The sequence below is a fragment of the Micromesistius poutassou genome (assembly GCF_964030765.1).
Source record: "Micromesistius poutassou genome assembly, chromosome: 8".
In the NCBI taxonomy this organism is placed as follows: domain Eukaryota; kingdom Metazoa; phylum Chordata; class Actinopteri; order Gadiformes; family Gadidae; genus Micromesistius; species Micromesistius poutassou.
The window spans coordinates 8,362,472-8,387,673 of NC_140278.1; the positions used below are offsets into that span (position 1 = coordinate 8,362,472).

Sequence of the window (25,202 nt, forward strand, 5' to 3'; positions counted from 1 at the left end):
ATTATCTAGTCATTATCTTGTAATATCGTCAAGTTGTGTTCACTCTGTGCAGCGAGTTTATTGCTTGAGAGATAATGCTGCATCTGCTGTCGATTAAATCCACTGATACAAAACCACAACACGCCTTGCATGCGTTGTCTGTCTCCTTATCTGTTTGTTTTGATTGAGAGGTTCATTCCTTTCATTAATACACATCCCTGTCAGAGAATACAGTCCTAAGTCATGCATCCATCAGAATACTTCCAGCCATTGCTGAACCCACAGAGCCGACCTAAACACGTTCAAACCATTTTAGTTGACTTGGAAGATCCTCTATCAATGTCTCTAGGTCTCTCTGTTCATGCTCTCTTCATCATCAGGTGTGTATTTGTGTGTGTGTGTGTGTGTGTGTGTGTGTGTGTGTGTGCACTGTGGTAACCAGCTGCATGTGTGTGTATGTGTATGTTGTTGTTGTTTTGACATCGTCTGGCCTACCGCACACCTGGTGTCTGCTCGGGAGATATAAAAAATAAAAACGGTGTCTCTCACGAGAGGAGAGTGAGAGAGAGGGAGAGAGAAAGAGAGAGAGAGAGAGACAGAGAGAGAGAAAGAGAGTTGGAGCGGAGAAGTGGCTAGACAAAGAAAGATGGAGAAGAATAAGAAGAATAAGAGAAAGAGCTATTGATGGAGATAGTGAGGGCTAGATTGAAAGGGAGAATTAGAGAGAGATGAGGTGTGAGAGAGAAAAGATTGATATTAAGAGAGGTGGAAAGAATGGAGGAATGGAAGAGACAGAGGGAAGTATACATGTGTGCAGCACATGATGAGATGTCTGACAATGAATCAACAATCCAACTCATCTGAAACTAATGTCCCTGTGGTACCTGTTGCCAATGGCGATATTGTCATGTCTACGCATCTAGCAAAAGGTGTCATGACTGGCATCGACTGATGCTTCTGAGCAAGGCAAGTAGCATAGCCCCCCTACCCCCTATAAAAACCAAGCATGAGCACGAGCATGACCAGAAAACTGGCGAGCATTTCTTGTAAATGTTATTTGTACTTTTATTTTATATACCTAGTGTTTTATTTGTTTAATGATAGATAAATACATGCTTGAGTTTGACCCAGGTCCATATTACAACATTACATAACAGTGTATGCTTGTTGTTCCTGTATTGATCAGTGTTTTACAGCCGAAGCTGTTATTAATTCAACCCTTGGCTCTGTTGCAGGTAGCAAGCTTAACGGTGAAGCATCTAGCATTGCGATGTCAGCGGGTGGACCATTTTGAGTGAGAGAGAGAGAGAGAGAGAGAGAGAGATAGAGGGAGAGGGAGAGGGAGAGAGAAACAGAGAGAGAGAGAGAGAGAGAGAGGAAGATGGAGAGAGAAACATAGAGAGAGAGAGAGAGACAGAGAGAGAGAGACAGACAGAGAGAGAATGTCTTGTAACTCCAGCAGCTCCTGTGGAAACACCCTTCCACTCTGCGGTGAAAACATCACGTGCACGAGCGACAGTCCCCGCTTCAACCCAGGAAGGTTGTATTCATGCTGGTCGGGTTTTGGAGTGTGAGGCGGACCTCTGTTCAGGTCAGACAGCGAGACCTGGGCTACTGGAAACAGTCTACATAGCACCAGAGAATATCATTAATAATAATGTTACATAATAAGAAGGAACATTCTGCCTTCTACAGACACTCACAATTATGTCTATTATGACTCCTGATTTGTTAATTACATTAAGTTTAAAGTCCTAATAAATCTGTATCCTTAGGCTACAATACAGTTTATTTGCATGACGTAGTAATTTCATAATACCTTTTAGTTTCACCAGCATCATTACACTATCATACAATTAAAGCACCTTGCACAATTGTTCATAAATGATGATGAATATTCTTAAATACTCCTAACGACTCATATTTAAGGATGCTTGGACCCAAATCGGAATCCTTAACCAGATAAAGCTGGAGGAGGAGGTTCCTATGTGAGTGTGGAGACAAGAAGAGAGGACAGTGTGCGTTGGTCGCACTCCAAGCAACCAGGCCCCCACAAGCGTCTCCACCGCTACAGCCAGTGGCCCAACACATCCATCCCCTCACTCTGAGAATACACGCCCGTACTGCAAACATCATTACAGAAATATAACTGTTTTCCCTGGACGGCCCTATAGCAACATCCACCATTTTATTGCCTGTGTTCAGGGTTCAGGGTTGCATTCAAGTCCGCGGGCGGCTAGACGGGTTGAGGTTTTCCAAAGGCATTCTTGCGTGTTCCCTTCTTCCTGGAGGAAAGCTTTTCCCTTCTTCTATAGTGACTGTTCTGGCGCGCAGGAGAGGAAGCCACAGAAGCAGAAATGTGTTTTCATGTGATTGTAGGTCACAGTTGCAGACGCTGCCAAGACAGCTGCTTCCAATTTTGCGTATTTATTTCAAGCTTTATAAAACGTCTGTTTGTTTGCGAGTGCTTTCTTCTGACATAGCATTTTATTGTGTTTGCTGTACTTCTCAGAGTGAAGATAATGTTGTGTAATGTTGCATCTGACTCCATTTAGTATGTAGCATACTCATCTCTATTTCATTGTGTGTGTGTGTGTGTGTGTGCGTGGTTTTGTGTATTTGTATACATGCCTGTGTGTATACATGCCCTCTGTGTGTGTGTAAACCTGTGGCATAGTGTCTCAGCGGTAAGAACATCTCAATCCCAGTCAGGATATCTCACAGGTTTAGTACGTTCTTAGCATCGTGTTCTTTCAGTAAACTCAGAAGAGTTCTCCTCCTGCCATCAGAACCTGTCACACTAGTTTCTCCACCATTCCCAGAGAACTGGTTTCAGACCACAGGATAATGTGTCTATAAAAGGTAAATAAAACATTTCCATATTCCTGTTTCATTCCTCTGATCTATCACAGATGGTTAAGTCCAGTAAAACTCTGTCCGTTGGTTCCAACTCAGACTTTCAAATGTCACCAAATAAAGTGAAAGTCTCAGGGTGAGGTGATGGCGCTGTGTGATGTCACTTCCTTAGCAATTATTCTTCTATCTCTCTCACAAAACCACGCTTCACTTGACTAATCGGAATCGCCGAAGTTGGAAAAAGTGTTATAGTCTGAAAAAGATTCTTGGAACACGCAAGACGATTGAGACCTTATCTTCCAGCAAAAGCTCCTTGCTGAAGATGGTAATTTAAATTTCACAGTTCACCATAGCTAGTACAAACATCTAAAGTCCTGTATTCTCTGTGGGTGTGACACGCGCCTGTGGGAACACGTGCTCTATCGTCTGGCGGTTGAAGTGATGTCTTGTGAAGAGTTTGCAAGGCCTTAGTTGTCTGAGGTGAAACATCACACATCCTACTGCTGTTGGACGTGTGAACCTTCACCAGACCAGTGTGAACGTGTGTCATATTATTGTAATAATATGTGCTTTGAAGCTAAAACTGTCCATGTGATGGTTAGGACTTTTAATCTTTCTGATTTGATTTACTTGGCAGAAACTAGAATTGAATCATTTTCAATCAGATACACATTTAAACCAAAATAAACCATGTTTCAATTTTGTATTGCTGCGTACGTTTTTTCCCTACAGAGAAGGTGTCTGCTCCTGTGTTCTCTGTGACCTTTGTGTTTCACACAAAGGTCTTACATACAGTATATGCCGGGCTTGCTCATGGACACTACAGTAGCCCTGGGATTCAGTGTCAGGATGGTTAACAAGGAGGACCCCTGGATGGGAGGGGGTAGTTAAAGTCCTTGGAGACTGTAACTGTGATTAAGGGCTATGTCAATACGATAAATGAGAAGGCCTTCTCATAAAACCTGCTTGGAAAATATCTACAGATAGAGATTTGATTCCCAGTCACGCCGCCTGGTGTGAGTTTCATGTTTGTTGCATGGCCATTTTGTGTGTCAGGGTGTCAGAGATGAGCAACACAATCTGTTTTACGCACTTTTAATATCTGCTGCCCTCAGCAAAAACTGTCCAATAACTCTCTCCGTGGGAGGCTAAGTGTTCTTCGGGCAGCCAAACATAAGCGGCACTTTAACGTTGCTATTTCAGACCAAACGTTTGTTATTCCACACGACGCTAAGAGCCTTTAATTGTCCGCATCTCCTCCTCCCTTCCAGGACCTCGCTGGGACCAAGCCACCAAGCCGCCGACTCCGATGTCGGGCCAACGCCAAAAGCAAACGTTACGATTGGAAACCTCAGTAGCCTTATATAGCCTTATATCCTGCGCCCATCTCTGGCCAGCGGGTCTCGGGTTACCACGGAGACACTGGAACGCGGGTGGTAAGCGAGACCCCGTTAACACTCGGGGGGCCGAGTGACGCGGCGGCGCAGATACGGTTGAGCGTCCGGGGTTAGGTGGATTTACCGGCGCACTAATTTTACCCACAGGGACGAGGGGAGAAGTGGGGGGGTGGTGGGGTTGCACCTGTGTGGTGGATTAGTGCAGATAGCATATGGTGTGTGTGTGTGTGTGTGTGTGTGTGTGTGTGTGTGTGTGTGTGTGTGTGTGTGTGTGCGCGTGTGCGTGCGTGCGTGCGTGCGTGTGTGTGTGTGTGTGTGTGTCCTCGAGTAGTGCATGAGGAGGTGAAGTGTCACTAGTGACGTCCCCGGTATGTCCTGGCAGAGGGTGGGCGGGGCTTGTTCTGTTCCGTACCTGCATATCCCTGACTCCCTCACAGTAGTGTGTAGCAGACTGCAGAGTTAAACCTTCTGTTTTGGTTTCCCTCCTCCCCTGAATCAGCAGATTTAACCTCTTTACAACTCCCTCCGGACCGTGCCCGCGACCGACTCCAGATGGTTCACTCCAAACTCTGGGTTGGATTCTGTGTACTTGAGACCGGAGTTTGTTCCTTATGAAAATGTAGCCACCCATAACCCATTAGACGCTAGACCTAGCCAAGGTATTTCCACTGGAAGGGTTGTGTGGATGCTGAGAGGCTCTCAGCTGCGGTCCCAGAATGGCTCTGCTCTTCAGGGGAAATCCTGGGGGCCTTGGGGGCCCGGAGGTGCAGCTGGGCACTCAGGAAAGTTATTTTCTCCTCTGCTGTGTTCCCCTTGAGTCTTCCACAAGCCAAAATAACACGTACACAGACACGAGAAACACACGCACCCAAACACACACAGGCATGTCAAGCAAACACACATACAGGTGCACTAATGCACTCACACAGTCTGTCATACTGCAACTGAGGAACAATATATTAGCATCCATACCATGCTAGTCATCTTTGTCGCTAGACCAGGTGTGTGTGTTTGTATGTGTGTGCGTAGACAGAAGCCCACAGACTGTTCAGTTGAACCAATTTCTCAGTCTTCCCTCCGGGCCACACAGGGTTGTGCTGCTCTGTGTTTCGTCAGCAGGATTCACAGGGAAACCACGCGTGTCACGTACAAGCATCGCAAGCCACACATCTGTCTCCTACCCTCACCTCAGAAAAACACCCTCTAACACAGCCGTTGCCGTGGTCACCGAAATGCCAGGGCCCATCCATCACCAGTCGATCATCGCCATCTCTCCCTGACAAGCACCGGTGCACACGCACCTGATCACATGTCACATCAGAGGATTCAGAGACGGAGCGGAGGGTCTTAAACAAGCTGGTGTCCCATTGCCGCTCCAACCCCCCCACCCCCGCTTCCTGCTGAGTGAACGTTTCTTATTATTCATCGCCGTCTTCCCAAGAGACCCTTTGAAAGACGTTAGCAGATGTACCCTGCAGCGTTCAGACCTAAACAACAGCAAACGAATCCCACGTGGTGGACCGGCTGTTTACCGCTTGACTTGTAATTCCCGTGTCCCTATTCTGCTCAGCCCACCTGGTCTTTATACCAACTAGACCAGCTTCCTACCATAGCATTATAGATACCGTTTGATATGATTGAATTGAATTGAATTGTTTTTGGGAGTGAATTTCACTCAACACACCGATTATTGGGTTTTCTGTCTGTCTTTAATTGCGTGTTCAGGTCGGCGGGGTCAGGATAGAGAGGTCTGGGTGCCAAACGTCCACAGCATAGGCATCCTTGAGCAAGATGTCCCCTAACCACAACCTGCTCCTAATGACATGTATCTGAATACACTATAAGTAGCTTTGGATTTAAGCGTGTGATCAATGACTCAATAGTAAATCAGGTTATTGTATCATCTGGTGTGTACTTGTAAGCACATGTATGTTAGTCCAGGGGCCTCCCCCTCTAACTAGACCTACTGATGGAAACCCCTCCCTCTCCTTCATCTGAAATACTGAAGCGCTCTCAACGATAACGTTGAGGGGTCTGACCTCTCTGTCGCCCCTGGTGTGTGAGAGCGTTCCTGTTTTACGATCGAGCCATGCTATTTCGGTTCTGTTGGCACACAGGGGGGGGGCCCTGTCAGCTCTCTGTCTTGCCCGTTCTTTAGACATGTTAGCAGTAGTGCTGTTCTTATACAAGACATGTTAGCAGTAGTGATGTTGGTATACAAGACATGTAAGCAGTAGTGATATTGGTATACAAGACATGTAAGCAGTAGTGCTGTTCTTATACAAGACATGTTAGAAGTAATGCTGTTTTACACAATAAGAGAAATATCAATATAAAACAGAAAAACATGTCTCGTCACTATTAGCATGAATTATTCAGTGAATCTGTGGAATATTCTAAAATAAATATTTAAAAAAATTTGCTGGATGCCTGACACTTCGATCTTGGCTTCTTCATTTTAATACAACTCCCATCATGCAACGGCCTGTTTTCAAAACAGAGATGCTGTGGGTCTCCATGACAACTGGTTTTCGATGGAGTTGAACTTGGAGTTGCTAATGGGTTCTAGATAAGGGGTCGCGACCCCCCGTGGATCCCAGGCAGCTGCCTGCTATACACTCCGATCTGGTTCACAGCAGTCCTGACCGCAATAAAAGATCCTTCGGACCCCCCATGGAGTCGGGTGACTCGACATTTATAAATAAGGGAAGGGTGAGGAGAATTCATATCTAGGACATCTCCACTGGACCCGCTGCCAAACCCACATTTTACAAGTTGGACAGGTTGGATGTTGTTAAAGTTGGATGCTGCATGTCGAAATGAACTAACGTTGCGTCCCAGAATACAATGCTCGTAAACACCATCTTACACTGATATTGATAGGAGCGATGAGTGATTTACAATTTGATGAAATTTATACCATACATGGCAGCATTGTAATACAAAACTAATCTTCAACGGTGTGCCAGTGAACACTCTTTCCGTTTAGCTCCGTCAGACAAGACTCAGTCTATTTATGTGCATCCATTGATTAAGTGAAAACTAAATCGAAGCTTTTTCGATATTTCATTTGCTTAAATTCAAACACGTTTTAATGTATCTTTACGTATATAAATATGATTTATATATATATATGTGTGCATTAAGTAACACAATAACTATTGCAACACATGTCACAACATGTTGCATGTTGTCGTGGTCTGTTTCAGACTTGCACATCTGGAAAACTAAACTAGAGGGTGATTTCTGGAGAAATATAAAATTCCTCCACATATCTCTGCCAAGGACAACTGTGCCAGGGCTAGGAAAGGCCTGGAACGAACCAGCCAGGAGATGACCTGGAACCGGATCAGAGTGGATCTGGAGCAGGACCAGAGAGATGGAGGAGTAAGGACATCTGAGATGAGAGGGATGCACCTCTACACCTCCTTTAATGGAGCTGCAGAAACATCTGGCGTTGGAAGAATTTTACATAACTTATACGTTCAATTATATTTGTTCTGTCTTATTCTCTTTCTTGCAGTCTTTCGTTCGTTCTCTCTTTCCTTTTCTTTTTTATTCAATAACTTTGAGACGAAGTTAAATAATGGTCGGTTTGGAGGGCGGTGTTAATAGAGCGCCTGCGCGTGTCTGCACAGTCACACCCACTCGCCCAGTTTACGCATCTGGTGCGCGCAGCCATGGGCTCTCCATCCGATGGGATTGTTAACCAAACTCGTCTTGTCGCACCGGAGGCAGACCGATGAATTTACCCTCCACCCAACAACACACTGGTAATAAGGATTGAAGACTCCGTGATTTGGACGCTGGCAAATACTTTGCCAGGCAGACCTATTTATGCGCAAAAATACATCCCGGTGACATTGTTTTCGTGTGACTCGATTTGGACGTCAGAGTCCCTCTCTCTCTGGCAAGAAGCTCAACTTTTGATCTTTAAGCTTACTGGCAAAGGTACGTAGTCTAACATACGTGTAACATAAGTTATAGGTTAAATGTTTAGACATTGTGAAGTCTGATGTGCGCACACCTCGAATGAACGCGTCTCTGCGTGGTTGAATGAAGTAGCGATGCGTCACCAACAGTTTAAGGCATGTGTAAAGGCTCTCCTCTCACCAGGATCTCTCCCACTGAACAAACACCTGAGCAAACACGGACGTGAGGCAGAACCAGGGAGCGTCAGGAGTCAGACACTTTTTTTCACTTTTGATGTAGGTGTGCGTTTTTGTGTATATGTGCGTGTGTGTGTGTTCGTGTGCGTGCTTGTGCGCGCGCGCGCGCGCGCGTGTGTGTGTGTCTGAGTGTGTGTTTGCGTGTGTGAGTCTGTGTTTTCAGAAACGTTTTTCTCATTATTCTCATTATGAATAAGATTCTCATTATGAATATTCTCATTATTCTTATTATGACTAAGATTCAAATGTAACCTTATTATAACTTGGCTTACAAGATTTCCAGGGACAGACTCGCTCAGGTTAAAACAACGTGTAACAAACACCACGCACCCTGAGTGCTCACCATAGGAGACCAAAATAGAGAGGACCTTTAGATGAGGTGATGTCAAACTAAGAGATGAAGAGAGGAGATGACAGCCGTTTGTCATCCCCTCCCCTACTCATCACCTGCTTCAAACAGACAAGACTAGTAGTTGACCAACTAGTGACAAGGGACATTTGTCATACATTATATTTAATATATTATTATAACGCTATGCAGTCAAACGCTTATTTGCCATGACCTTTGGCTCTATTACTGTAAAATGTATCATGAAATAAGAATAGAAGAACAGCCAAATTACATATGATGATGATGACAGAGATGTGGGCCTATGTATGGTACAATGAAATCAGGATCAACAATAAAATTGGCAAATATCAGCATAATTCAAACCACACAGAAGATCGAATTGTACTAAATATCATAATATCTTATCCCCATATTTACAGAATCCCAGTACATATTGTATCGGCATCCACAAATCGTTATAATATAGAATCATGAGGGCCCTGCCGATTCCCATCCCTACTAGCCCGGTTGTTCTAACACTAGTATGGTCACTCTGCCTGTAACTAGCCTGGTTATAAGCCTGTCTTCTAGCCAAGTTGTTCTAACAAGCCTGGTTACTAGCCTGGTTATTAGCCTGGCTACTAGCCTGGTATATGCTTCGTTACTAACCTGGTTGTTCTAACTCTAGCCTGGTTACCTACCAGCCTGGTAACTAGCCAGGTTACTGGCCCAGTTGTTTTAGCATAGTTGTGTGAAGTCTCTTTAGGGATAGCGGTGCTAACAGACGCTGCAGAGGGCTGCCAGCCAATAATGACAGTTGGTGTAGCAGTGTGGGAGAGCGAAGGGGAAGTTTGTGTGTGTGTGTACATTAGTTTGTACATGTACTCAATGTGACATGAAGAAAGCAAGTGGGATTCCAGCTGTCTCTGTGGAATGCTAGTCTAAAAGCTAGTGGAGTTGATGTTAGTGAGATGCTTGTGAAGGTAATTGATTGTTGTGTAAGCGAGATGGTAGTGGAGATGATTGGGTGAGCGTTAGCGAGATGCTAGTGGAGATGATTGATGGGATGGTGATGGGAGTTAGCTGGATGCTGGTACTGATGATGGGATGTAAGAGTAATTACACTAATAGTAATGAGGGTTAGTGGGATGCTAGTCAAGTTAGCCAAATGCTATGTGCCGGGGATGTTAGCTTGATAGCTAATGGAGTCTATGACATCAGCGACATTGGATGGCGTCAAACAAACAGGAGGCAGAGAGCAGCTGTTTCTTAAGCTCCATCACTGTATGTGTGTGTGTGTGTGTGTGTGTGTGTTAGAGGGAGGGGGAGTATTTTTATGTGTCTGTGTGTGTGTGTCTGGGATCGATGCATGGGGAGGTGAAGCATATGTTTGTGCATATCTGATTGTGGCACATGTGCGTGAACATGTGTGTGCGTGTGTGTGTGTGTGTGTGTGTGTGTGTGTTTGTGTAACCCAAGTAGAGCATGATTACAGAATAAGGCGGCCTTGTTTTTTTTAGACTCCATCACAGTGATTAGGGTCGGGGGGCCTGATAGCAGCTGCCACTAGCTAGTTAGCTACCAGCTTGCAAGGTTACAATTTCTCTAGGCTAACTTGGTTACCAGCTCAATGCATCTGAACCAATCTCTGGTGTTCAGTTAGCATTACTTTATATATTGTTTTGTACTATAGGGTGCATGACTCAATGTTATTTCCCCCCGATGTCTATTCTCTCCACATACTCAAATGTTTTGTCTCAGTGTAGTTAAACTTTGTTTCACCTAAAGCTGCCTTTAAGAGCCATAAAACTGTCTAAAGATGTAATTTTCATTCTCTTCTAATGTCCATTTGGCATTTTAAAGTTTGTATGGACCACCTTAACAAATGGCAGATGAGAGCAATACAATAGTCTTCCTAACAAAATTGCTTATATAATGTCCGACTGTGTGGCAAGGGAACTTTTATTTACTTTGCCCCGTGCTTCACAAAACCTCTCTGTAAGCAGAAAATCTGTTTCAATGTAGAAGAAGTCCTCAGGAAATTATTATTCTGGAGCCAAAAACAACAAGCCAGCTGGAATGAGGAGGTGGAGGTGGAGGAGGGGAAGGACAGATTCATTTAAATACGCTCCAAAATAGTAGCCTGAATACACAGTGGGACCACCATGTGCTCTCTACACTGTCCTCTGATGTTGGTTCCACTCACCAGAGGAACTATAGACGCCGTGATGATCAGTTGTAATTTTTTAACTTGCTGCAGATATCGGTAAAATAAATGTGTCCGGTCTAGTCTGGGTGGAATAGTAGAGAACAGAATAGTGGCAGAAGATGTGACGAATAGGACACCCAAAATTCCTGTCTGGGATTGATAAAGTTTTCTCCTAGTCCTCCTCTTTTTAGTATATTGCTTTTATTTCAAATTATATTACTGTTCTGTACTGTCTGCTGTAACTACGTATTTCCCATCTCAAAATCAAGAGAGAAGAATCAAATTTCATCCTCTCGGCTTAATATCTGAAATGTGGTGAAGAAATCTTTGGAGATATTGTGTTATTCACATCCACATTGTTCACATGTATTCATGGAGAAGACAGGTGTGAGCAGGTCTGGTAACCGGAAGACCTATTACCGTTTACAGTTAGATATTCATGAAGTTGAGGCCAGTATGTCAGTACTGGATCGCTCAAATCACGTTAACACCTAGAAATGTGAATATTTTAATAATCATGTGTAATAATCATGTGTACAACATGTTCAACTGCACTGGGAAAATGTCTGGCTCAAGATATCTTCTTCTCCCGTCCGGGTTCTGGCGTTTTGCCCGTTCTTTGTGGTCTCAGGGTTAGGGGATGTTGTCCAAATCCCCTAAGCCATGAACTGTATATGGTTCAATTAAAGTTGACCTGAGCAAGACTATTCTGCCCTACATGTAACTGAGCAGATTTGTAGATAAACAGGCTATAGTATTTACAGTTAGATAAGCCTGCAGGTAAACAGGGGAGAACAGTAGATACAGTTAGTCAAATGTAGTTGACACAGGATAATACAGGTAAATAAAGGTACTTTCAGGTAAATACAAACGGTTACAGGTGGCAGATACAGGTGGTTACAGACATACACAGATAGATTGAAGAAGTTACTGATAGTTACAGGTAGATAAAGAAAGAAACAGGTAGTTTGTTGCGGGTGGTTACTTTCGGAGGGTTAAACATAGTTAAAGGTAGATACAGACATATACACATACAGTACATAGATGCAAGTAGATACAGGTAGTTGGTTTCAGATACAATTAGTTTTGGATATAGGTAGATCCAGATGTATACAGCTATGTAGTAGATACAGGTAGTTGGTTTCAGATACAATTCGTTTCGGATACAGGTAGATCCAGATGTATATAGCTACATAGTAGATACAGGAAGAAGTAGCTCAGGTAGGTGTCAGAATGCCCCTGAAGAACTGGGACAGCTTCCTCTGGTCCTGGTGCTACTGCAACGGATGCTACTGCTTCTACTGCTACTACTACTGCTACTTACCCTGGAAATCCAGGAGTTCTCGTGAGAGAACAATTTGAATTTGCTCAGCGAGTCACTCTGGGAACGAGCAATATACTCACTCCCCGATTCCCATGGCCTGATATATCTGATATAGGCAGGCCAAAAGCGTTGCTGTTTAGCCGACCTGATACGGCAAGAGGCTTATCTATTGGTTAGCTCCACTGTGCGTGCAGTGATATTTTCAAATGTATGCTTGATGCCGCCCCTCGAGTTGGGCCATTTCGTTGCCAGACCCTACATCTTTCTAGATGTGGGTCTGGATTTCCAGGCTAACTGCTGCTACCACTACATTGATTACTTCTATTACTTTTATCAATGTGCCGGATCCTTCGTGGTGTAGTACAACTCTCCTGCTTGTCTTTCAGCTTGACGAGGCCCCTCTGCAGTGATGTCCAAAACCACCAGATCCGCCTCCAAGTCTTGCTCCAGATCTCGATCTGGATCAAGCCAGAGATCCCGTTCCAGATCTCGTTCCAGATCTCGTTCTACCTCGCAGTCCAGGAGCCCCTCGAGGTCTCGGGGAAGGAAGCATCGCTACAGGTGGGTACGGGTAGCCTGGTTCCGCCCGCCTCCGTCCTTCCGCTCAATTTTCATTTCACTTCAGTACTAGGTCTGGGAGTGCTGTATGATCGAACGATTTATTTTCCCTCAAGTTTGTCCCTCCAATCAGCGAACAGGAGGCGCGGCCTGAGAACAGTGATGTACAGGTCGTGCGCGTTTCAGTTGTAGTCAAACGAATACCAGGAAGCAACAGGAACACAATGGAGAAAGCTATTCGGTCTGTTGTGGAAACTCTGCCGAATATAGATAAATTAAAGCAAGATTTTTTTTTTGTTGGTGGTTAAGATGTTGTGGCGCTTCTTTCCACGGGATTCGGGAAAAGTTGAATTTTCCAGCTGGCTCCATTAGTGGTGAAGGAGTTTGCTAAGCATGAAATACGTCATGACCAAATGTTAGCGATTGGTTAAGGCAGATACGGAGTGGCACTGGGCAGAGCCAATAGGTTTTAAACTTCAACAGCACCCGCCTTCAAGTGAGAAATCGTTTGTCTCTAGCAGTTCTAGACCATCGGTATGAATGAAATGAGTACAAAGGTCTAGTTAGGACTAGGCTAGGGTACGGGCATGAGGATCGAAGGATCCCAAGGTTGTACAACAATTTGTAATCTCAGGCTTTGCAGTTTTCTTTTTGCAGAGTCATGATTAGTTGTGTGATCTGTTGTTGTGTTACAGAGCTGCCAACTTTTGGGTTTTGGCCGGAGTGAGATTCTATAGAATCTTGTAATGCATACCTTTATAGCAGGGTCCGTGGGCGATTGGGATTGTTGACGGGGGTGGGGAGTGTTGGATTGCGGGCGATCGGGATTGTTGACGGGGGGCGGGAGGAGGGGAAGGATGGACACGTGTTTTGTTTTTTTTTGCCGTGAGAAATTGGATGTGTGGCGTGTGTGCGTGTGTAGACAGGCAAAAACGTGTGTCACACGGTGAAACTGTGAGAGTTGGCAGCTCTTTGATCCGATTGTGTCACGTTGTGCTCTATTGTGTTGTGTTTTGCGGTGTGTTGTTCTCTCTCATAATTGTGTGTCTCTGACCATGCGTGAGTGTGTCTCTGTGTTGTGCAGCAGAACTCAAGACAGGAGATAGAGCTCATCTGGTCTTTGTACCTAGATTCACTTATTTTCTTTAGTTTAATGTTTCTCACTGCCTTATGTTCTATACAGGGCTAAGAACTTGCTGACTCACGGAAATATCATTTTAAGATAATCTGTTGGTTTTCTTTGGAGACCGAATGGAAATTCATTGGCGTGGATATCTTCCACTGGCTGTGATCACTTAGACTCCCAGAGAACTGGTTTCACTGTCTCAACTGCACTGCTGGTTTACCATTAATACAGCACTACTGGTGCATTGTGGTTTAATCATGGTCCTCATTTAAATGCTCCTCATTTATATAGCTCTTTTATCCAAAGCTCTTTACAGTGTTGACTGACATTCACCCATTCATGCACACATTCACACACCGACGGCGGAGTCTACCACGCAGGGCGACAGCCAGCTCGTCAGGAGCAATTAGTGTGAGGCGTCATGCTCAGGGACACCACGACACTCAGCTAGGAGGAGCCGGGGATCGAACCACCAACCTTGCGGTTACCAGACAACCCACTCTACCTCCTGTACTAATGCCACCCCTAATCACATGCACAAACACACACTGACACACTCCCACATCCACAACTACCCACACACCACATAAAAACACACCCTATTAAACAAACATTCTCAAGGATATTCTAATAACTTGTTCTAATAACACTTTAAAATCTTTAAATATTTTGCTCTCACCTCAGTATCACAAACTCTCACTATGTCGAAATAATTTGACATAGTAATTTATTAAGTAATTCATACAATATATTATCACAAACTAATTATGTTTATGGAATATACTTTACTCTATTACTCGATTTATAGCCCAACAATATGATAGGACCAAGTTACAGCAGATCTAAATACAGATCCGTGTGTAAACCATTAGTGGTAACAGCCTGAGTAGGCTGCTATATTGGGAGACTGCCAAAGTTAAATTAGCAGTCTTTTGTTTGTTGAACGCTTTTTCCATCTTTCTGGATATTTCTAGCTTTAGTTCTTATTAAGTTCTTCTTAGCTCTTACCGTCCAACACTATAATACCTCTATATGTCTCGTTCGAGCTTTCAGTCTTGGCTGTGTGTGTAATTGGCACCGGCACCTTGGCGTTGTTGGAGCGGAGGGCTGAGCTTTCCCCTCCCGGCCCATGTGACCACAGGACGGGCTACTGGTCCTCAGCAGACTCGCTCTCGAAACTCACTCCGCCGTGCGTTTCGATGCTCTGACGTCTTTAAACCTTCTTTATTCCGATGAAAAAACGCACCCGGTGAGTTATCGACGCATTTCCGTTTTATTTACGTGGCAAAGCTTCTATTATTTTACAAAGTGGATATTTTTCATTTCAGACAGTGTTCCGAATTACATAGCCTATGTTCCTCTTGTCATCAAATAGTAGGCTATTGAGATATTTATCTTAAACTAAGACTGGATGCAGTTAATTTTTAATTGCATTTTATTAATGCAAATTGTTTTACGTTGGAAATCAGTAGTCTTAAATTAAATCAGTGTAAATGGAAACGGAAAGTATTGGTCATTATGGAAGTTGCATGAAGCATGTTGTGTAAGAGCAGCGAGTTCCAAGTGGTAGACCTACATAATGCACCGCTTGTTTTTGATGGTCGAATAAAAACTTTAAATAGAACTTGCTAAAAATGCTGTGGGGAACCCGGCGACCCTGCCTCATGTAAAGACCAAAGAGATGGAATGGATTTAAACTGAGTGAGCTTTGAAACACTGTCCAGCGACGCGCCAGTGACCTCATGTGGTCGGGACTGACATGATTGGTTCATCTTTAGCACAAGATTGTTAGGACTATTCGTTTTTATCGTTTCTGCTTGGCAAACAATTTGACGATCATTTTCTCAGGACGTCACTGTGCAAGTCTTTGCACCTAGCGCAACATTACTCGTCTGTCGTTTTAATTCTGTTTTTGTGCAACTCACCGATTAGCCAGCAGATGACACTCTTTAGTAGCACATGCAACAAGTGACGTTAATTAGGAAATTAGGCCTTCTGCTTTCTGAACCGTATTAACCTAATCTTATTACCACTCGAGAAAAGTTCACTGTCTTTTGTTATTGTCGAGCTGGACATTGAAGGGGTCTTGTTTTTGATTTTCCTTTGTTGACCAGAGGTCCATTGATTTCTTGTGTTTCATATCATTACTCCAATCACTGATAAGAAATTAGGAATCTTTAATGGTTAAACCAAAAATAAACTTAATAGTTTTTAGTTCTCTTTTGTACACATTTTATTATCTGTATTTCATCATGCAGTTGCTGTCTTTTATCATGTGTGAAGTGAAGACAACTCACTTCATACTGCTGAAGCATCACAATTACAGTGTAATGGTTCCAGTGGTTCCTCAAGCCTGCCCCTGTATCCAGTGGCGGTTCTAGGGGGGGGCCAGGGGGGCCAGTGCCCCCGTAACTCTGAGTCTGGCCCCCCCTGTGGCCCCCCCAAACGAGCCAACCCCACCCCCGTCAACAATCGTGCCTGCAATAGCGCCCTTCTGAATTTTTCTAAGCTATTTTCAGATATACCATTTAAATCAGCCAGGATGGTCCTGGTTGATTTATAAGCTATATCTGATATCTGATATTAGTTATCCTGGCAGGACCCCTATGCATATCAGATGACCACAGGTGGGATCTCAACCCAAAGGTCAGAGTCAACTGCCCAGACAACCCGGTCAGGATGCATTGGGCATTTTTCCGAAGTCTTCCTTCTTCCTCTCTCCTCAGCTCCAGATCCCGTTCTCGCTCCAGGTCCCGATCCCCCTCCTCCAAGCCCCGTGAGCGGAAGTACGCCAAGGACCACCAGGCAAGGGGCCCGGGGCCCCGCGAGGCCCGGGGGTACCAACACCGTGGCTTCCAGAGGCCCTTCCACTTCAGGGGGCGAGGACGGGGCTTTTTCCCCCGGGGGCGTTTCCAGCGGGGGGGTGGAGGAGGAGGTGGCGGTTGGGGCTACAACCATCATAACTTCCGCAACAACTGGAGGAACTTCAGACAATGTCCCCCGCAGAGGCAGCAGTACCCGCATCCTCAGTGGCAGCAGCAGCAGCAGCAGCAGCAGCATCAGCAGCAACAGCAGCAGCAGCATTATCCCAGGGGGCGCTCTGCCAGCCCCAGGAAACGCCCGGGCGTGACCCCCCCGAGGCCCATCCCCCGCTCAGACCACTCCTCCTCCTCCCCCAAGTCCAGACGCTCAGCTCGCTCCTCCTCCTCTCACTCCTCCTGCTCCCCTAAGCAGAGTGCCACCTCTGAGCTGGCCAATCAGACCCTCTCAAGCAACGGCAAGGAGGAGCAGCTGCCCTCCAAGGAGGCAGGAGAGGAGGAAGAGGAGGAGGAGGAGGAGGAGGTGGGAGGAGGAGTTACTAAAGATGGCTCTGATGGAGGGAAGTGGCGGAGTTTGAGGGTCTGTAGCGCTGGTCTGAAGAAGTCTAATCCACCAGAATGTTCTGCTGATGACGGTCAGATGACTCTGACGTCTGCTGACCAGTCCAGCCCTGCCCACAAAATCACAGCTGGTGGGGTTAACAGTGGCGCCCCCTCCTGGCAGGGAGTAGAAAACAAAAGCCCAACTCAAAAAAGCCCCAAAGCTGTGATTTCTGGTTTTGGAATCTTCTCTAAAAAGAACAACCTGGATGGAGGTAGTTCCACCATCCCCGCTGCCTTTAGAAAGTAAGACTTTCATCTATTTAAATCCTGAATCAATAAACTCATACTGAAAAGTTTTTTTGAGGATAAAGTTTCAACATATAGGAATTAAGCCTGATTTGGTCTGTAATTGTTTTCATGTGTTTTTTGTTTTTCTTTCATTTGCTGCTCAGAAGTCTAGCTCACGTTTCATTCTCAAACCACACGTTGGTTCTGTATTTTCCTTCCCGCTTCGCCCTCTGGGAACATGTGGTGGTCGTCATAACAGACTCAAATGAGAGGAAGAAAAAGACCAATAAATACTAGATTGGCCCATTTGCGTGACCGCCTGGCAACACATGCCGTGCCAGATATTATTTAGTCGGTCGCTCAGATACTTAAGTGACATTTATAATATATTATCCTTTGTTTATTGTTATAATAATAATAAGCAATGGAAAGCCTCTTCATACATATGGTATAATAATATGGCTTTGTGTTTAATGTACACCTGGACTCATAAAGTTTGATTATTTGGTACTTTCAGGTTCCTGGAGGACCAGAGTAACGGGTCCGGCCAGGGTCGGGAAAAGGGGTCCGAAGCAAGTGGTCAGGTCGCTCTGGAGGGCGGGGCTAACGGGAAGATGAGCGGCTGTGTCTCAAACCCAATGCCACGCAGAGAGGGCGCTGACATGTCTCTGAGAAGCTTCTTAAAAGCCTCTCCCTTTCAGTCTGGCGGAGACAATCATGAGGATGATGAGGAGAAGGCAGAGGAAGGCGGGGCCCGTGCCAAGCCCCAGAAAGGGGAAGAGCCCTCTAAGACAAAGGTTAAGACCTCGGCCCTCGCCGTGTTTGCGGAGCGCCTCAGTCAGTGGGAGAGTTCTGGCTGCCGGCCGCTCATGGCCCCAAACCATCCCGACCTCATACAGGTGTACTGCACCCAGAACCCAGACGCCACAGGGGCCAAACCCGCGGGGTTCTCCCCGGAGAAAGACCCCGGGAGGTTCCTGAGGATGGAGATGCGTAACCCCTCTCCCCCCGCCCAGAGCGCCTCCCTCAGGGAGATGCTCAGAGGAGAAGGAGCAGCATCTTCTCCCTCTGGCTCCAGGGAGGCCAAGTGTAGCGCGGTGATGGACTTCCTGAGGGATCGGATGACCAGGTGAGCATCGAGAGCTATTTGCATAAGACTGCCCCCTTCCATGATGTATGAGCCTAGCATGTGACTCATGAGCGATTCCGTCTAGACCAGAACCTCTCGCTAGTCCATCTAGATTGACACAGCATACCCCCCCCCCCACCCTCTGGAGGTGGTTTTGTTTTGAGCACAATCCAGGGTTTGAGCTGTCCCTGCATTAATATGAATAGGTGTGCTCCTAGCTCGTCGGATGTGTTGGCGGGGGAGCGCCAGTTATCCCAGGACCTGGTCCAGTCCTGCAGGAAGGAGCAGGAGTTCCGCTCCATCTTCCAACACGTGGACACCAGCAAGGTCCAGAGAAGCCCCTCAGAGCTCTTCACCCAACACATCCTCACCATCGTACATCACGTCAACGGTGAGCGCTGACTCCCCACTCTCCCCTCTCCCCACTCTCCTCGCTCTCTCTCCCTACGCTTTCTTCATGATCTCTCCTCTTCCCTCTCTTTTCTTCTCACTAGTTGATCACTGCTGTTCATGCAACATGTTCTGGATGGGTCATACAGATACAGGCCTTGAGAGAGGCTCAAGGCCTTGACATTAGCTTCTCTCAAGATCTTGACTCTCTCAAAGGCCTTTGCTTCAAAATTATGCTTCACTGTTTCCCCACACCTGCACCGCTACGCATACCCATGACTGCACATCTCCAGTAGTAACGTGTGAAGCTAAGTAGCTAATACTAAACTGACTCCTGACCTCCCGTGCAGCCCAGTACTTCCCATCGTCAGGAGGAAGTCTTAGTGAGCGCTTTGCAACATACCAGCGAAACGCCGCCCAGCAAGAGGAGAGGAGGAGGAAGAGTCCCGAAATACACAGGTAGCTGGACCTCACCTCGGCTGGTTACCAGGTCAAAGGTCAGATGGCCGTGTTGCCTGCTCACCTGATTAAAAAAAAGAGCTACTTGGCTTTGTGTGTCGATGGGGTGTGGTTGGTGGAGGTCAGGTGATTCAGCTATGCATTTGTTCATTCAATCATTTGTTTTTTCGTTTTTTTATCTAAGATTGCGTCTTCTGATTAAACTGACTTGATTAATAATAAACTTCCCCTTTCCCCCATTCAGGAGAATAGATGTTTCCCCGAGTGCCTTTAAGAAACACTCTCATCTCTTTGAGGCCATGAAAAGCTCGGAGGAGGGCAGTTACAAGGTGACCAAATATTTTGCAATATGAAGCATAAAAGGGGGAGAAAACAGAGCACCCAGAACCATGGGCTGAGCCAGCCAGATGTCTGTAGACCGCTGACTAGACTGCCATCAAAGGCACAGAGTCTAAGGGAGTCAAACTCATTGAATATGTTGTGAGTTGTGCACCCCCTCCACATACGTTCTTCATAAGTGTGGCTACCTGGGCACTACAAGGCTAATCAATCACATAATTTGATCAATAATGGAAGCGAGAGTTGCTCCTGTGCCCAAGCTGTTCGAAGGACTCTGAAGGTTCATAGTAAGTATTATTCTTCTCCAGATAAGGAACAGAATTTATCAACCGCAGCCCCAAATGAATCGCGGCTCTTCTCCCATTTAACTGTCTTTTCAGATATCATTGCGCATGGTAACAAAACACTGACCCAAGCCGACGTTAAAACCAACGATTGCGTTGAAATAAATTAACTCAAACTAGCATCTTTGTCCATGCTTGTTGTCTAGCGCCGTGGGGAGATTCTTCCAACTTCACACGCCGAGTCTTAACTACCTCCTAAACATCTCCAAACATCCCCGTCCATCGTTAAACGTATTTTGGAGTGCACCTCTCTGCAAACCGGAAGTCCACAGCACCTTCTTCTGTCTCGTTTTGCTCAGGACGGGGGAGAGAAAGCGATGAAGGGTGACTCGTCCGACCTTCGCTTGGACATTGAGCGCCGTAAAAAGATCTCCGTTGGAGAGCAGGATTGTGATCAGGACAAGGAGAAGGGTTTAGGGGGTCCACCAGTTCCAAGCAAAGGGAAAAGTTCAGAAAAATCTTCCAAACGTCACAAGAAATCCAAGTATGTTCCACCGATTTCTAAAACATTTTGAAACATGATGTTCACAACGTCACTCCTCCCCTTGTTCCTCCTGCCTGTTAAAGAGCATCTCTGTCTCTGCTCCTTCAAGGAAAAGGAAGAAGAAACGTTCTCGCTCCAGTTCCTCCTCTTCTTCCTCTTCCTCCTCGACTGTATCCCAGCACAAGGTCCATCCTTCCTCCCAGAGCCGGTCTGGAGACCAGGACTTCAGCAAGACCCACCTGGCCCAGAGAGACCTCCCTCGACCCGGCGAGGGAGGGGGACCAAGAGGAGGATTTGTAAGTTGAGAATATGATTTCTTTTAACTATTTGTTTTTGAAAGGAGAATCTTCAATTTTCCTACGGCTATGGACAGATAACGTGGTGTTGAACCAATGGTTTTCGAACTTAATTATTTGCTTAACGGTCATTTAAAAAGAGATGTCACAGGTGGTCTTCATGTTTGTTCAGTTGGTCCTCTCAAGATGTCAGCATTTCTTCTTCTTTTCTTTTAATTGCAGCAGTTCACTGTTCGAGGGCGGGGCTGGAACGGGGGTAATCACCAAGGAAACGGCATCCATACCCAGCCCTCAACCACGGCAACTCAGAATGAAGACTGGGATCCCGAGTTTACTCCTAAGAGCAAGAAATACTTCTTGGTAGGAAAAAGTATGCACAAAAGTAATAGACATTACACTACACTAGCGGTTCTTTAGTGCAGTATAGTACACATTTCGCTGTCAAGTACTACAGTACAGTACAGTATATTACAGTGTATTACAGTGTGGCAGTGTTGTAGTACTCCGACTGAGTCCGACTCATGAGCTAAATAAGAGACTCGTGACTTGACTTGGACTTGAGCACTGAATGACTCGAAACTTGGACTCTGACTCGTGCATTCAAACTCGCAAATTAAGATGATCATAGCAACTTTTAACTGCTATGATGGTTGGCTAGTGAAGCGGTCCCTAAGCACCCGGCTGCGGAGCCCCAGCAGCAGAGCCCCGGCTGCGGAGCTCACGCTGCGGAGCTAAGATCTGAATCTTAGCCCCGGCTTGATGATTCAGATCTTAGATTATGGTAGGTGATCCACAAAAGCCTATATGGTTGAAACAATGGGATGTCGGAGCAGAGGGTTTATTTTTTAAATCTATCTCCAGAACGGTTTGAGCACAAACATTTTTGCCAGCTGTAAAGCTTAGATGGAGTGGTGACTCCTCGTCGCTGGCGTGGTGGAGTATAAGTAGACGAATAGTATTCACTTTAGCCTTACGGCATATTTATTCAATGTTCAGAAGAGCATACAGAATATACAACTGGCCTGCCGTCATTCAACGACAACGCTCAGCCTGACTAGACACACTAGTCTGGTAGAGCATAGTGACATCATCATGTTACCGTATAACTAAATAATAATGTAACACATTGTCAACAGGATAATACTGGTAGCCTACTACCACAGTACATGGAGTAAGGGCGCAATCACATATTAACCTATTTTCCAATAATTAGGGGGATAAGGGGGGGCCAACTTCACACAGATTTGCTACCTTTGATACAATCGCTACAAGTGTTCCATTCGCTACATCTGCTGGTGGAAAACCATCCAGCGCTAAAGTAAGCATATATGTTGTTACTAACAACATGTTTACTTTAGTGCTGGACTTGGACTCGACTTGATCAATAGGGACTCGACTCGGACTTGACTCGTATGAGCAGTGGACTCGACTCGGAATTGACTTGGATTTTTTTTTAATGACTTGGACTTGAACACTGGAGACTCGAACCGGACTTGGACTCGAGGCATAATGACTCGACTACAACACTGCGGTGTGGTACAGACCTGTACCACAATACATTATATATACACAGTATAGTACAATAGTCATGTATAGTACTATAGTACAGCATATCAAATAAAGACCTTTATACCATGGTCTGGGGGAATACTCGATTCTGATTAACTGCAGGGTGTCCATTAATCCCTGATATATGGACACCTACTAAGTAGTTCCAGTCAAATTGCCTTTTCATATCCCCTGAACATCACAGGATGGCGACTGTAACACACAAGCTGCAAGAAGTACACTTCCCCTCTAAACCTACTGATACATTGTATCACATAAGTCATCATCTCACATCCTATTCGCTGTTCAACTCGCTGCTTCATGCTGTGGCCGACAGTAACGTTACACACAGCCGATCATTTGTTCGTGAAAATTTTGATATTGATATGGGGACAATGACATGGCTGGTTAGCTAGCTAGTCTTGTTGTTAAACATACTGTTAAATTATATTTACTGTTTGTCAACCGTACGCAGTGTTATTGACTTTGAATCTTGCTAGCATAACATTAGCTCTCTGGCTCAAAGCTGAGCGGACTAGAATATCTCCCGTTGCCAAGTCGTATCTAAGGTCCGTCCTATTTACTGGAGGAGTGAACAACGTTTCCATTGCATAAGAACCTTACGGGAGGGTAATGATTGTTCCAGGTATTAGCCAAACCCTCAGGCGTTACCAGGGAAACTAAATTATGGCTTGTGAAAAACTTTATATTTTGATTGTAAAACGCATGAAAATATAAATGAATGGTCTTAATTTCTTTTCTTTGGCAAGGGACCATGGTATAAGCGGGATAATGCACTTCAAGGTGTCCATAATCAGGAATTAATGGACTTCGGGGAGGCTTCCGCGTCGTCCATTAATTCCTGATTATGGACACCTCGTCAGGCATTATCCCTTACATATTACAGTTCCTGCTGTACTAACACCAGACCTGTTCCTACTTGGGCTCGCAGCACGATGACCGAGAGGGCGAGCAAGAGCGAGAGGGATGTTCGTCGGACGTCCGAGGGCGCGGGGGCGGTGGCTTCGCCCACGGACGGCCGCGCTTCATCATCCGCAGAGCGGTCCAGGGCGGCAACCACTTCCAGCTCAACGGGAAGCAGAAGGTCAATGAGGTCGCGGAGGCCGGACGCGAGCACACCGGCAACACTTAACTAACGCTTAAGCTACGCTTAACCATGCAAACACAAAGCCTTAATGTCCGGTGTACTTAAAACAAAAGTTGAAATTGGTGTCAGACACAGACTAAATGGCAGGGTTGTGACCAATTCGAAGCGCTGCATAGGGCTTCCATCGCCACAGTGTGTGTAGAGTGTCCAGGGGATCTGGTCAAACGTTTCCCACAGGCCCCCCAGTACACCGCTGCCTGCAATTGGTCAAAAATACCACGTGAATGATCAGGTGTTGTCTCGATGTGACTCCAGGCATTAAATGTACAACCAACACATCAAAGTGACTATATGTACTGTTACAATGGCAGTGTTCAACTGCAGTTTGACAGCTAATGCAAACATGCCAATTTGGGATTTATTTTAAGTACATCGGGGCCTTTAGGCGTTTAGCACCTTCTCTCAATGGCAACATTTCAAGAGAGGAAAATATTTTTGAGATATTACAGTTTATTTCAGGGCGTAACGTCAGGGATTGACTTTGTTCTGCAGGAAGTACTGTTAGCAGTAAGTTCATGTTTGTTGGTAGGGAGGTAACTTGGATTATATACAGCGGGAAAACCTGACCATCTTGTGGTGGTGGGTTTGTGTTGGTGTTGGTGTTTTTATATTTTAAATGATTATAAATAGAATGCTGCTTCTCACCTGTCTCAGATCACCCACGTAACCAGACAATCTGTTGTGGATTTTCTAAAGGAGCTTGATATGAAATTATAAATAGCAATAAAGACTGTTGTGAATGAAAGTGCATCTACGTGCTAGGTAACCAATCATTAACAAATTCAGATTCATTTTGAGGTGTATCCCACTATGTATGCAGGGAGATTACATGTGTTGCCGTTTACAACGTCAGAGTAGCAGTTAAAATGTGTGTTTGTCATAACTATCTTCGAAGCAAGCAAAGAATAAAATATTACAATACATCAGTGATGTATTACGCTCCGCCCTTCTCACCACGGGACCAAACAACAACGCGCTAGGAAACAACTACTTATGACGTGACTTTTAATTGACTGCTAATTAAGGTTTTTCTTCAGTTGACGAAACATTTGGCTGTCTAGATGTTAATATGAAACGACAGCCTCTTGTTGGCTACTAAATAAGATTTAATGTGATATTTTATGTATTTCTTGGGAAGTGGGAAAGGCTTATCATTTTAAAAGTTTGTATATGTGTGTCCTCTCATGAGAACGTTTTTGTCTGTAAATAGTAATGCATATGATGCACTATATACCTGGTGTGCCTTGATCTGTGTGTGTGTGTGTGTGTGTGTGTGTGTGTGTGTGTGTGTGTGTGTGTGTGTGTGTGTGTGTGTGTGTGTGTGTGTGTGTTGGTGTTGTTAATTGTACAGTATGGGTGTGTCGATTTTGAATTGCGCATATTTTCTCTTAAAATCACCTGCTAAAGTGAAATGGCTCTTTTTTTAATAGTTTTCATCACTGAAAG

At 45.2% G+C, this 25,202-nt stretch overlaps 1 protein-coding gene across 3 annotated transcripts; it reads left to right on the top strand.

Annotated features, from left to right (window-relative positions):
• Positions 1 to 8,027: 8,027 nt before the first annotated feature.
• On the top strand, positions 8,028 to 25,166 carry thrap3a (thyroid hormone receptor associated protein 3a). Of its 3 annotated transcripts, none has more exons than XM_084471431.1 (11): positions 8,028 to 8,183; positions 12,652 to 12,826; positions 16,676 to 17,614; positions 18,117 to 18,728; positions 18,935 to 19,119; positions 19,469 to 19,577; positions 19,822 to 19,906; positions 20,560 to 20,744; positions 20,854 to 21,040; positions 21,263 to 21,400; positions 23,541 to 25,166. In XM_084471431.1, exons 2-11 carry the CDS (start codon positions 12,675 to 12,677, stop codon positions 23,739 to 23,741), a joined length of 2,793 nt encoding a protein of 930 aa, XP_084327557.1. In that variant the 5' UTR covers positions 8,028 to 8,183; positions 12,652 to 12,674; the 3' UTR covers positions 23,742 to 25,166. The 3 variants fall into 3 exon arrangements, with proteins under 3 accessions (XP_084327557.1, XP_084327558.1, XP_084327559.1); XM_084471432.1 differs by having other exon boundaries at positions 18,947 to 19,119; XM_084471433.1 differs by lacking the exons at positions 8,028 to 8,183; positions 12,652 to 12,826 and adding an exon at positions 15,100 to 15,198.
• The last annotated feature ends 36 nt before the right edge of the window (positions 25,167 to 25,202 follow it).

What these genes read in the sequence shown, in the direction of transcription:
- thrap3a (XM_084471431.1), top strand. Translation starts at nt 12,675, where the DNA reads ATGTCCAAAACCACCAGATCCGCCTCCAAGTCTTGCTCCAGATCTCGA. An exon ending in GGAAGGAAGCATCGCTACAG is followed by an intron (nt 12,827 to 16,675) that starts GTGGGTACGGGT and finishes CTCTCTCCTCAG; the next exon opens with CTCCAGATCCCGTTCTCGCT. An exon ending in AAGAGTCCCGAAATACACAG is followed by an intron (nt 19,578 to 19,821) that starts GTAGCTGGACCT and finishes TCCCCCATTCAG; the next exon opens with GAGAATAGATGTTTCCCCGA.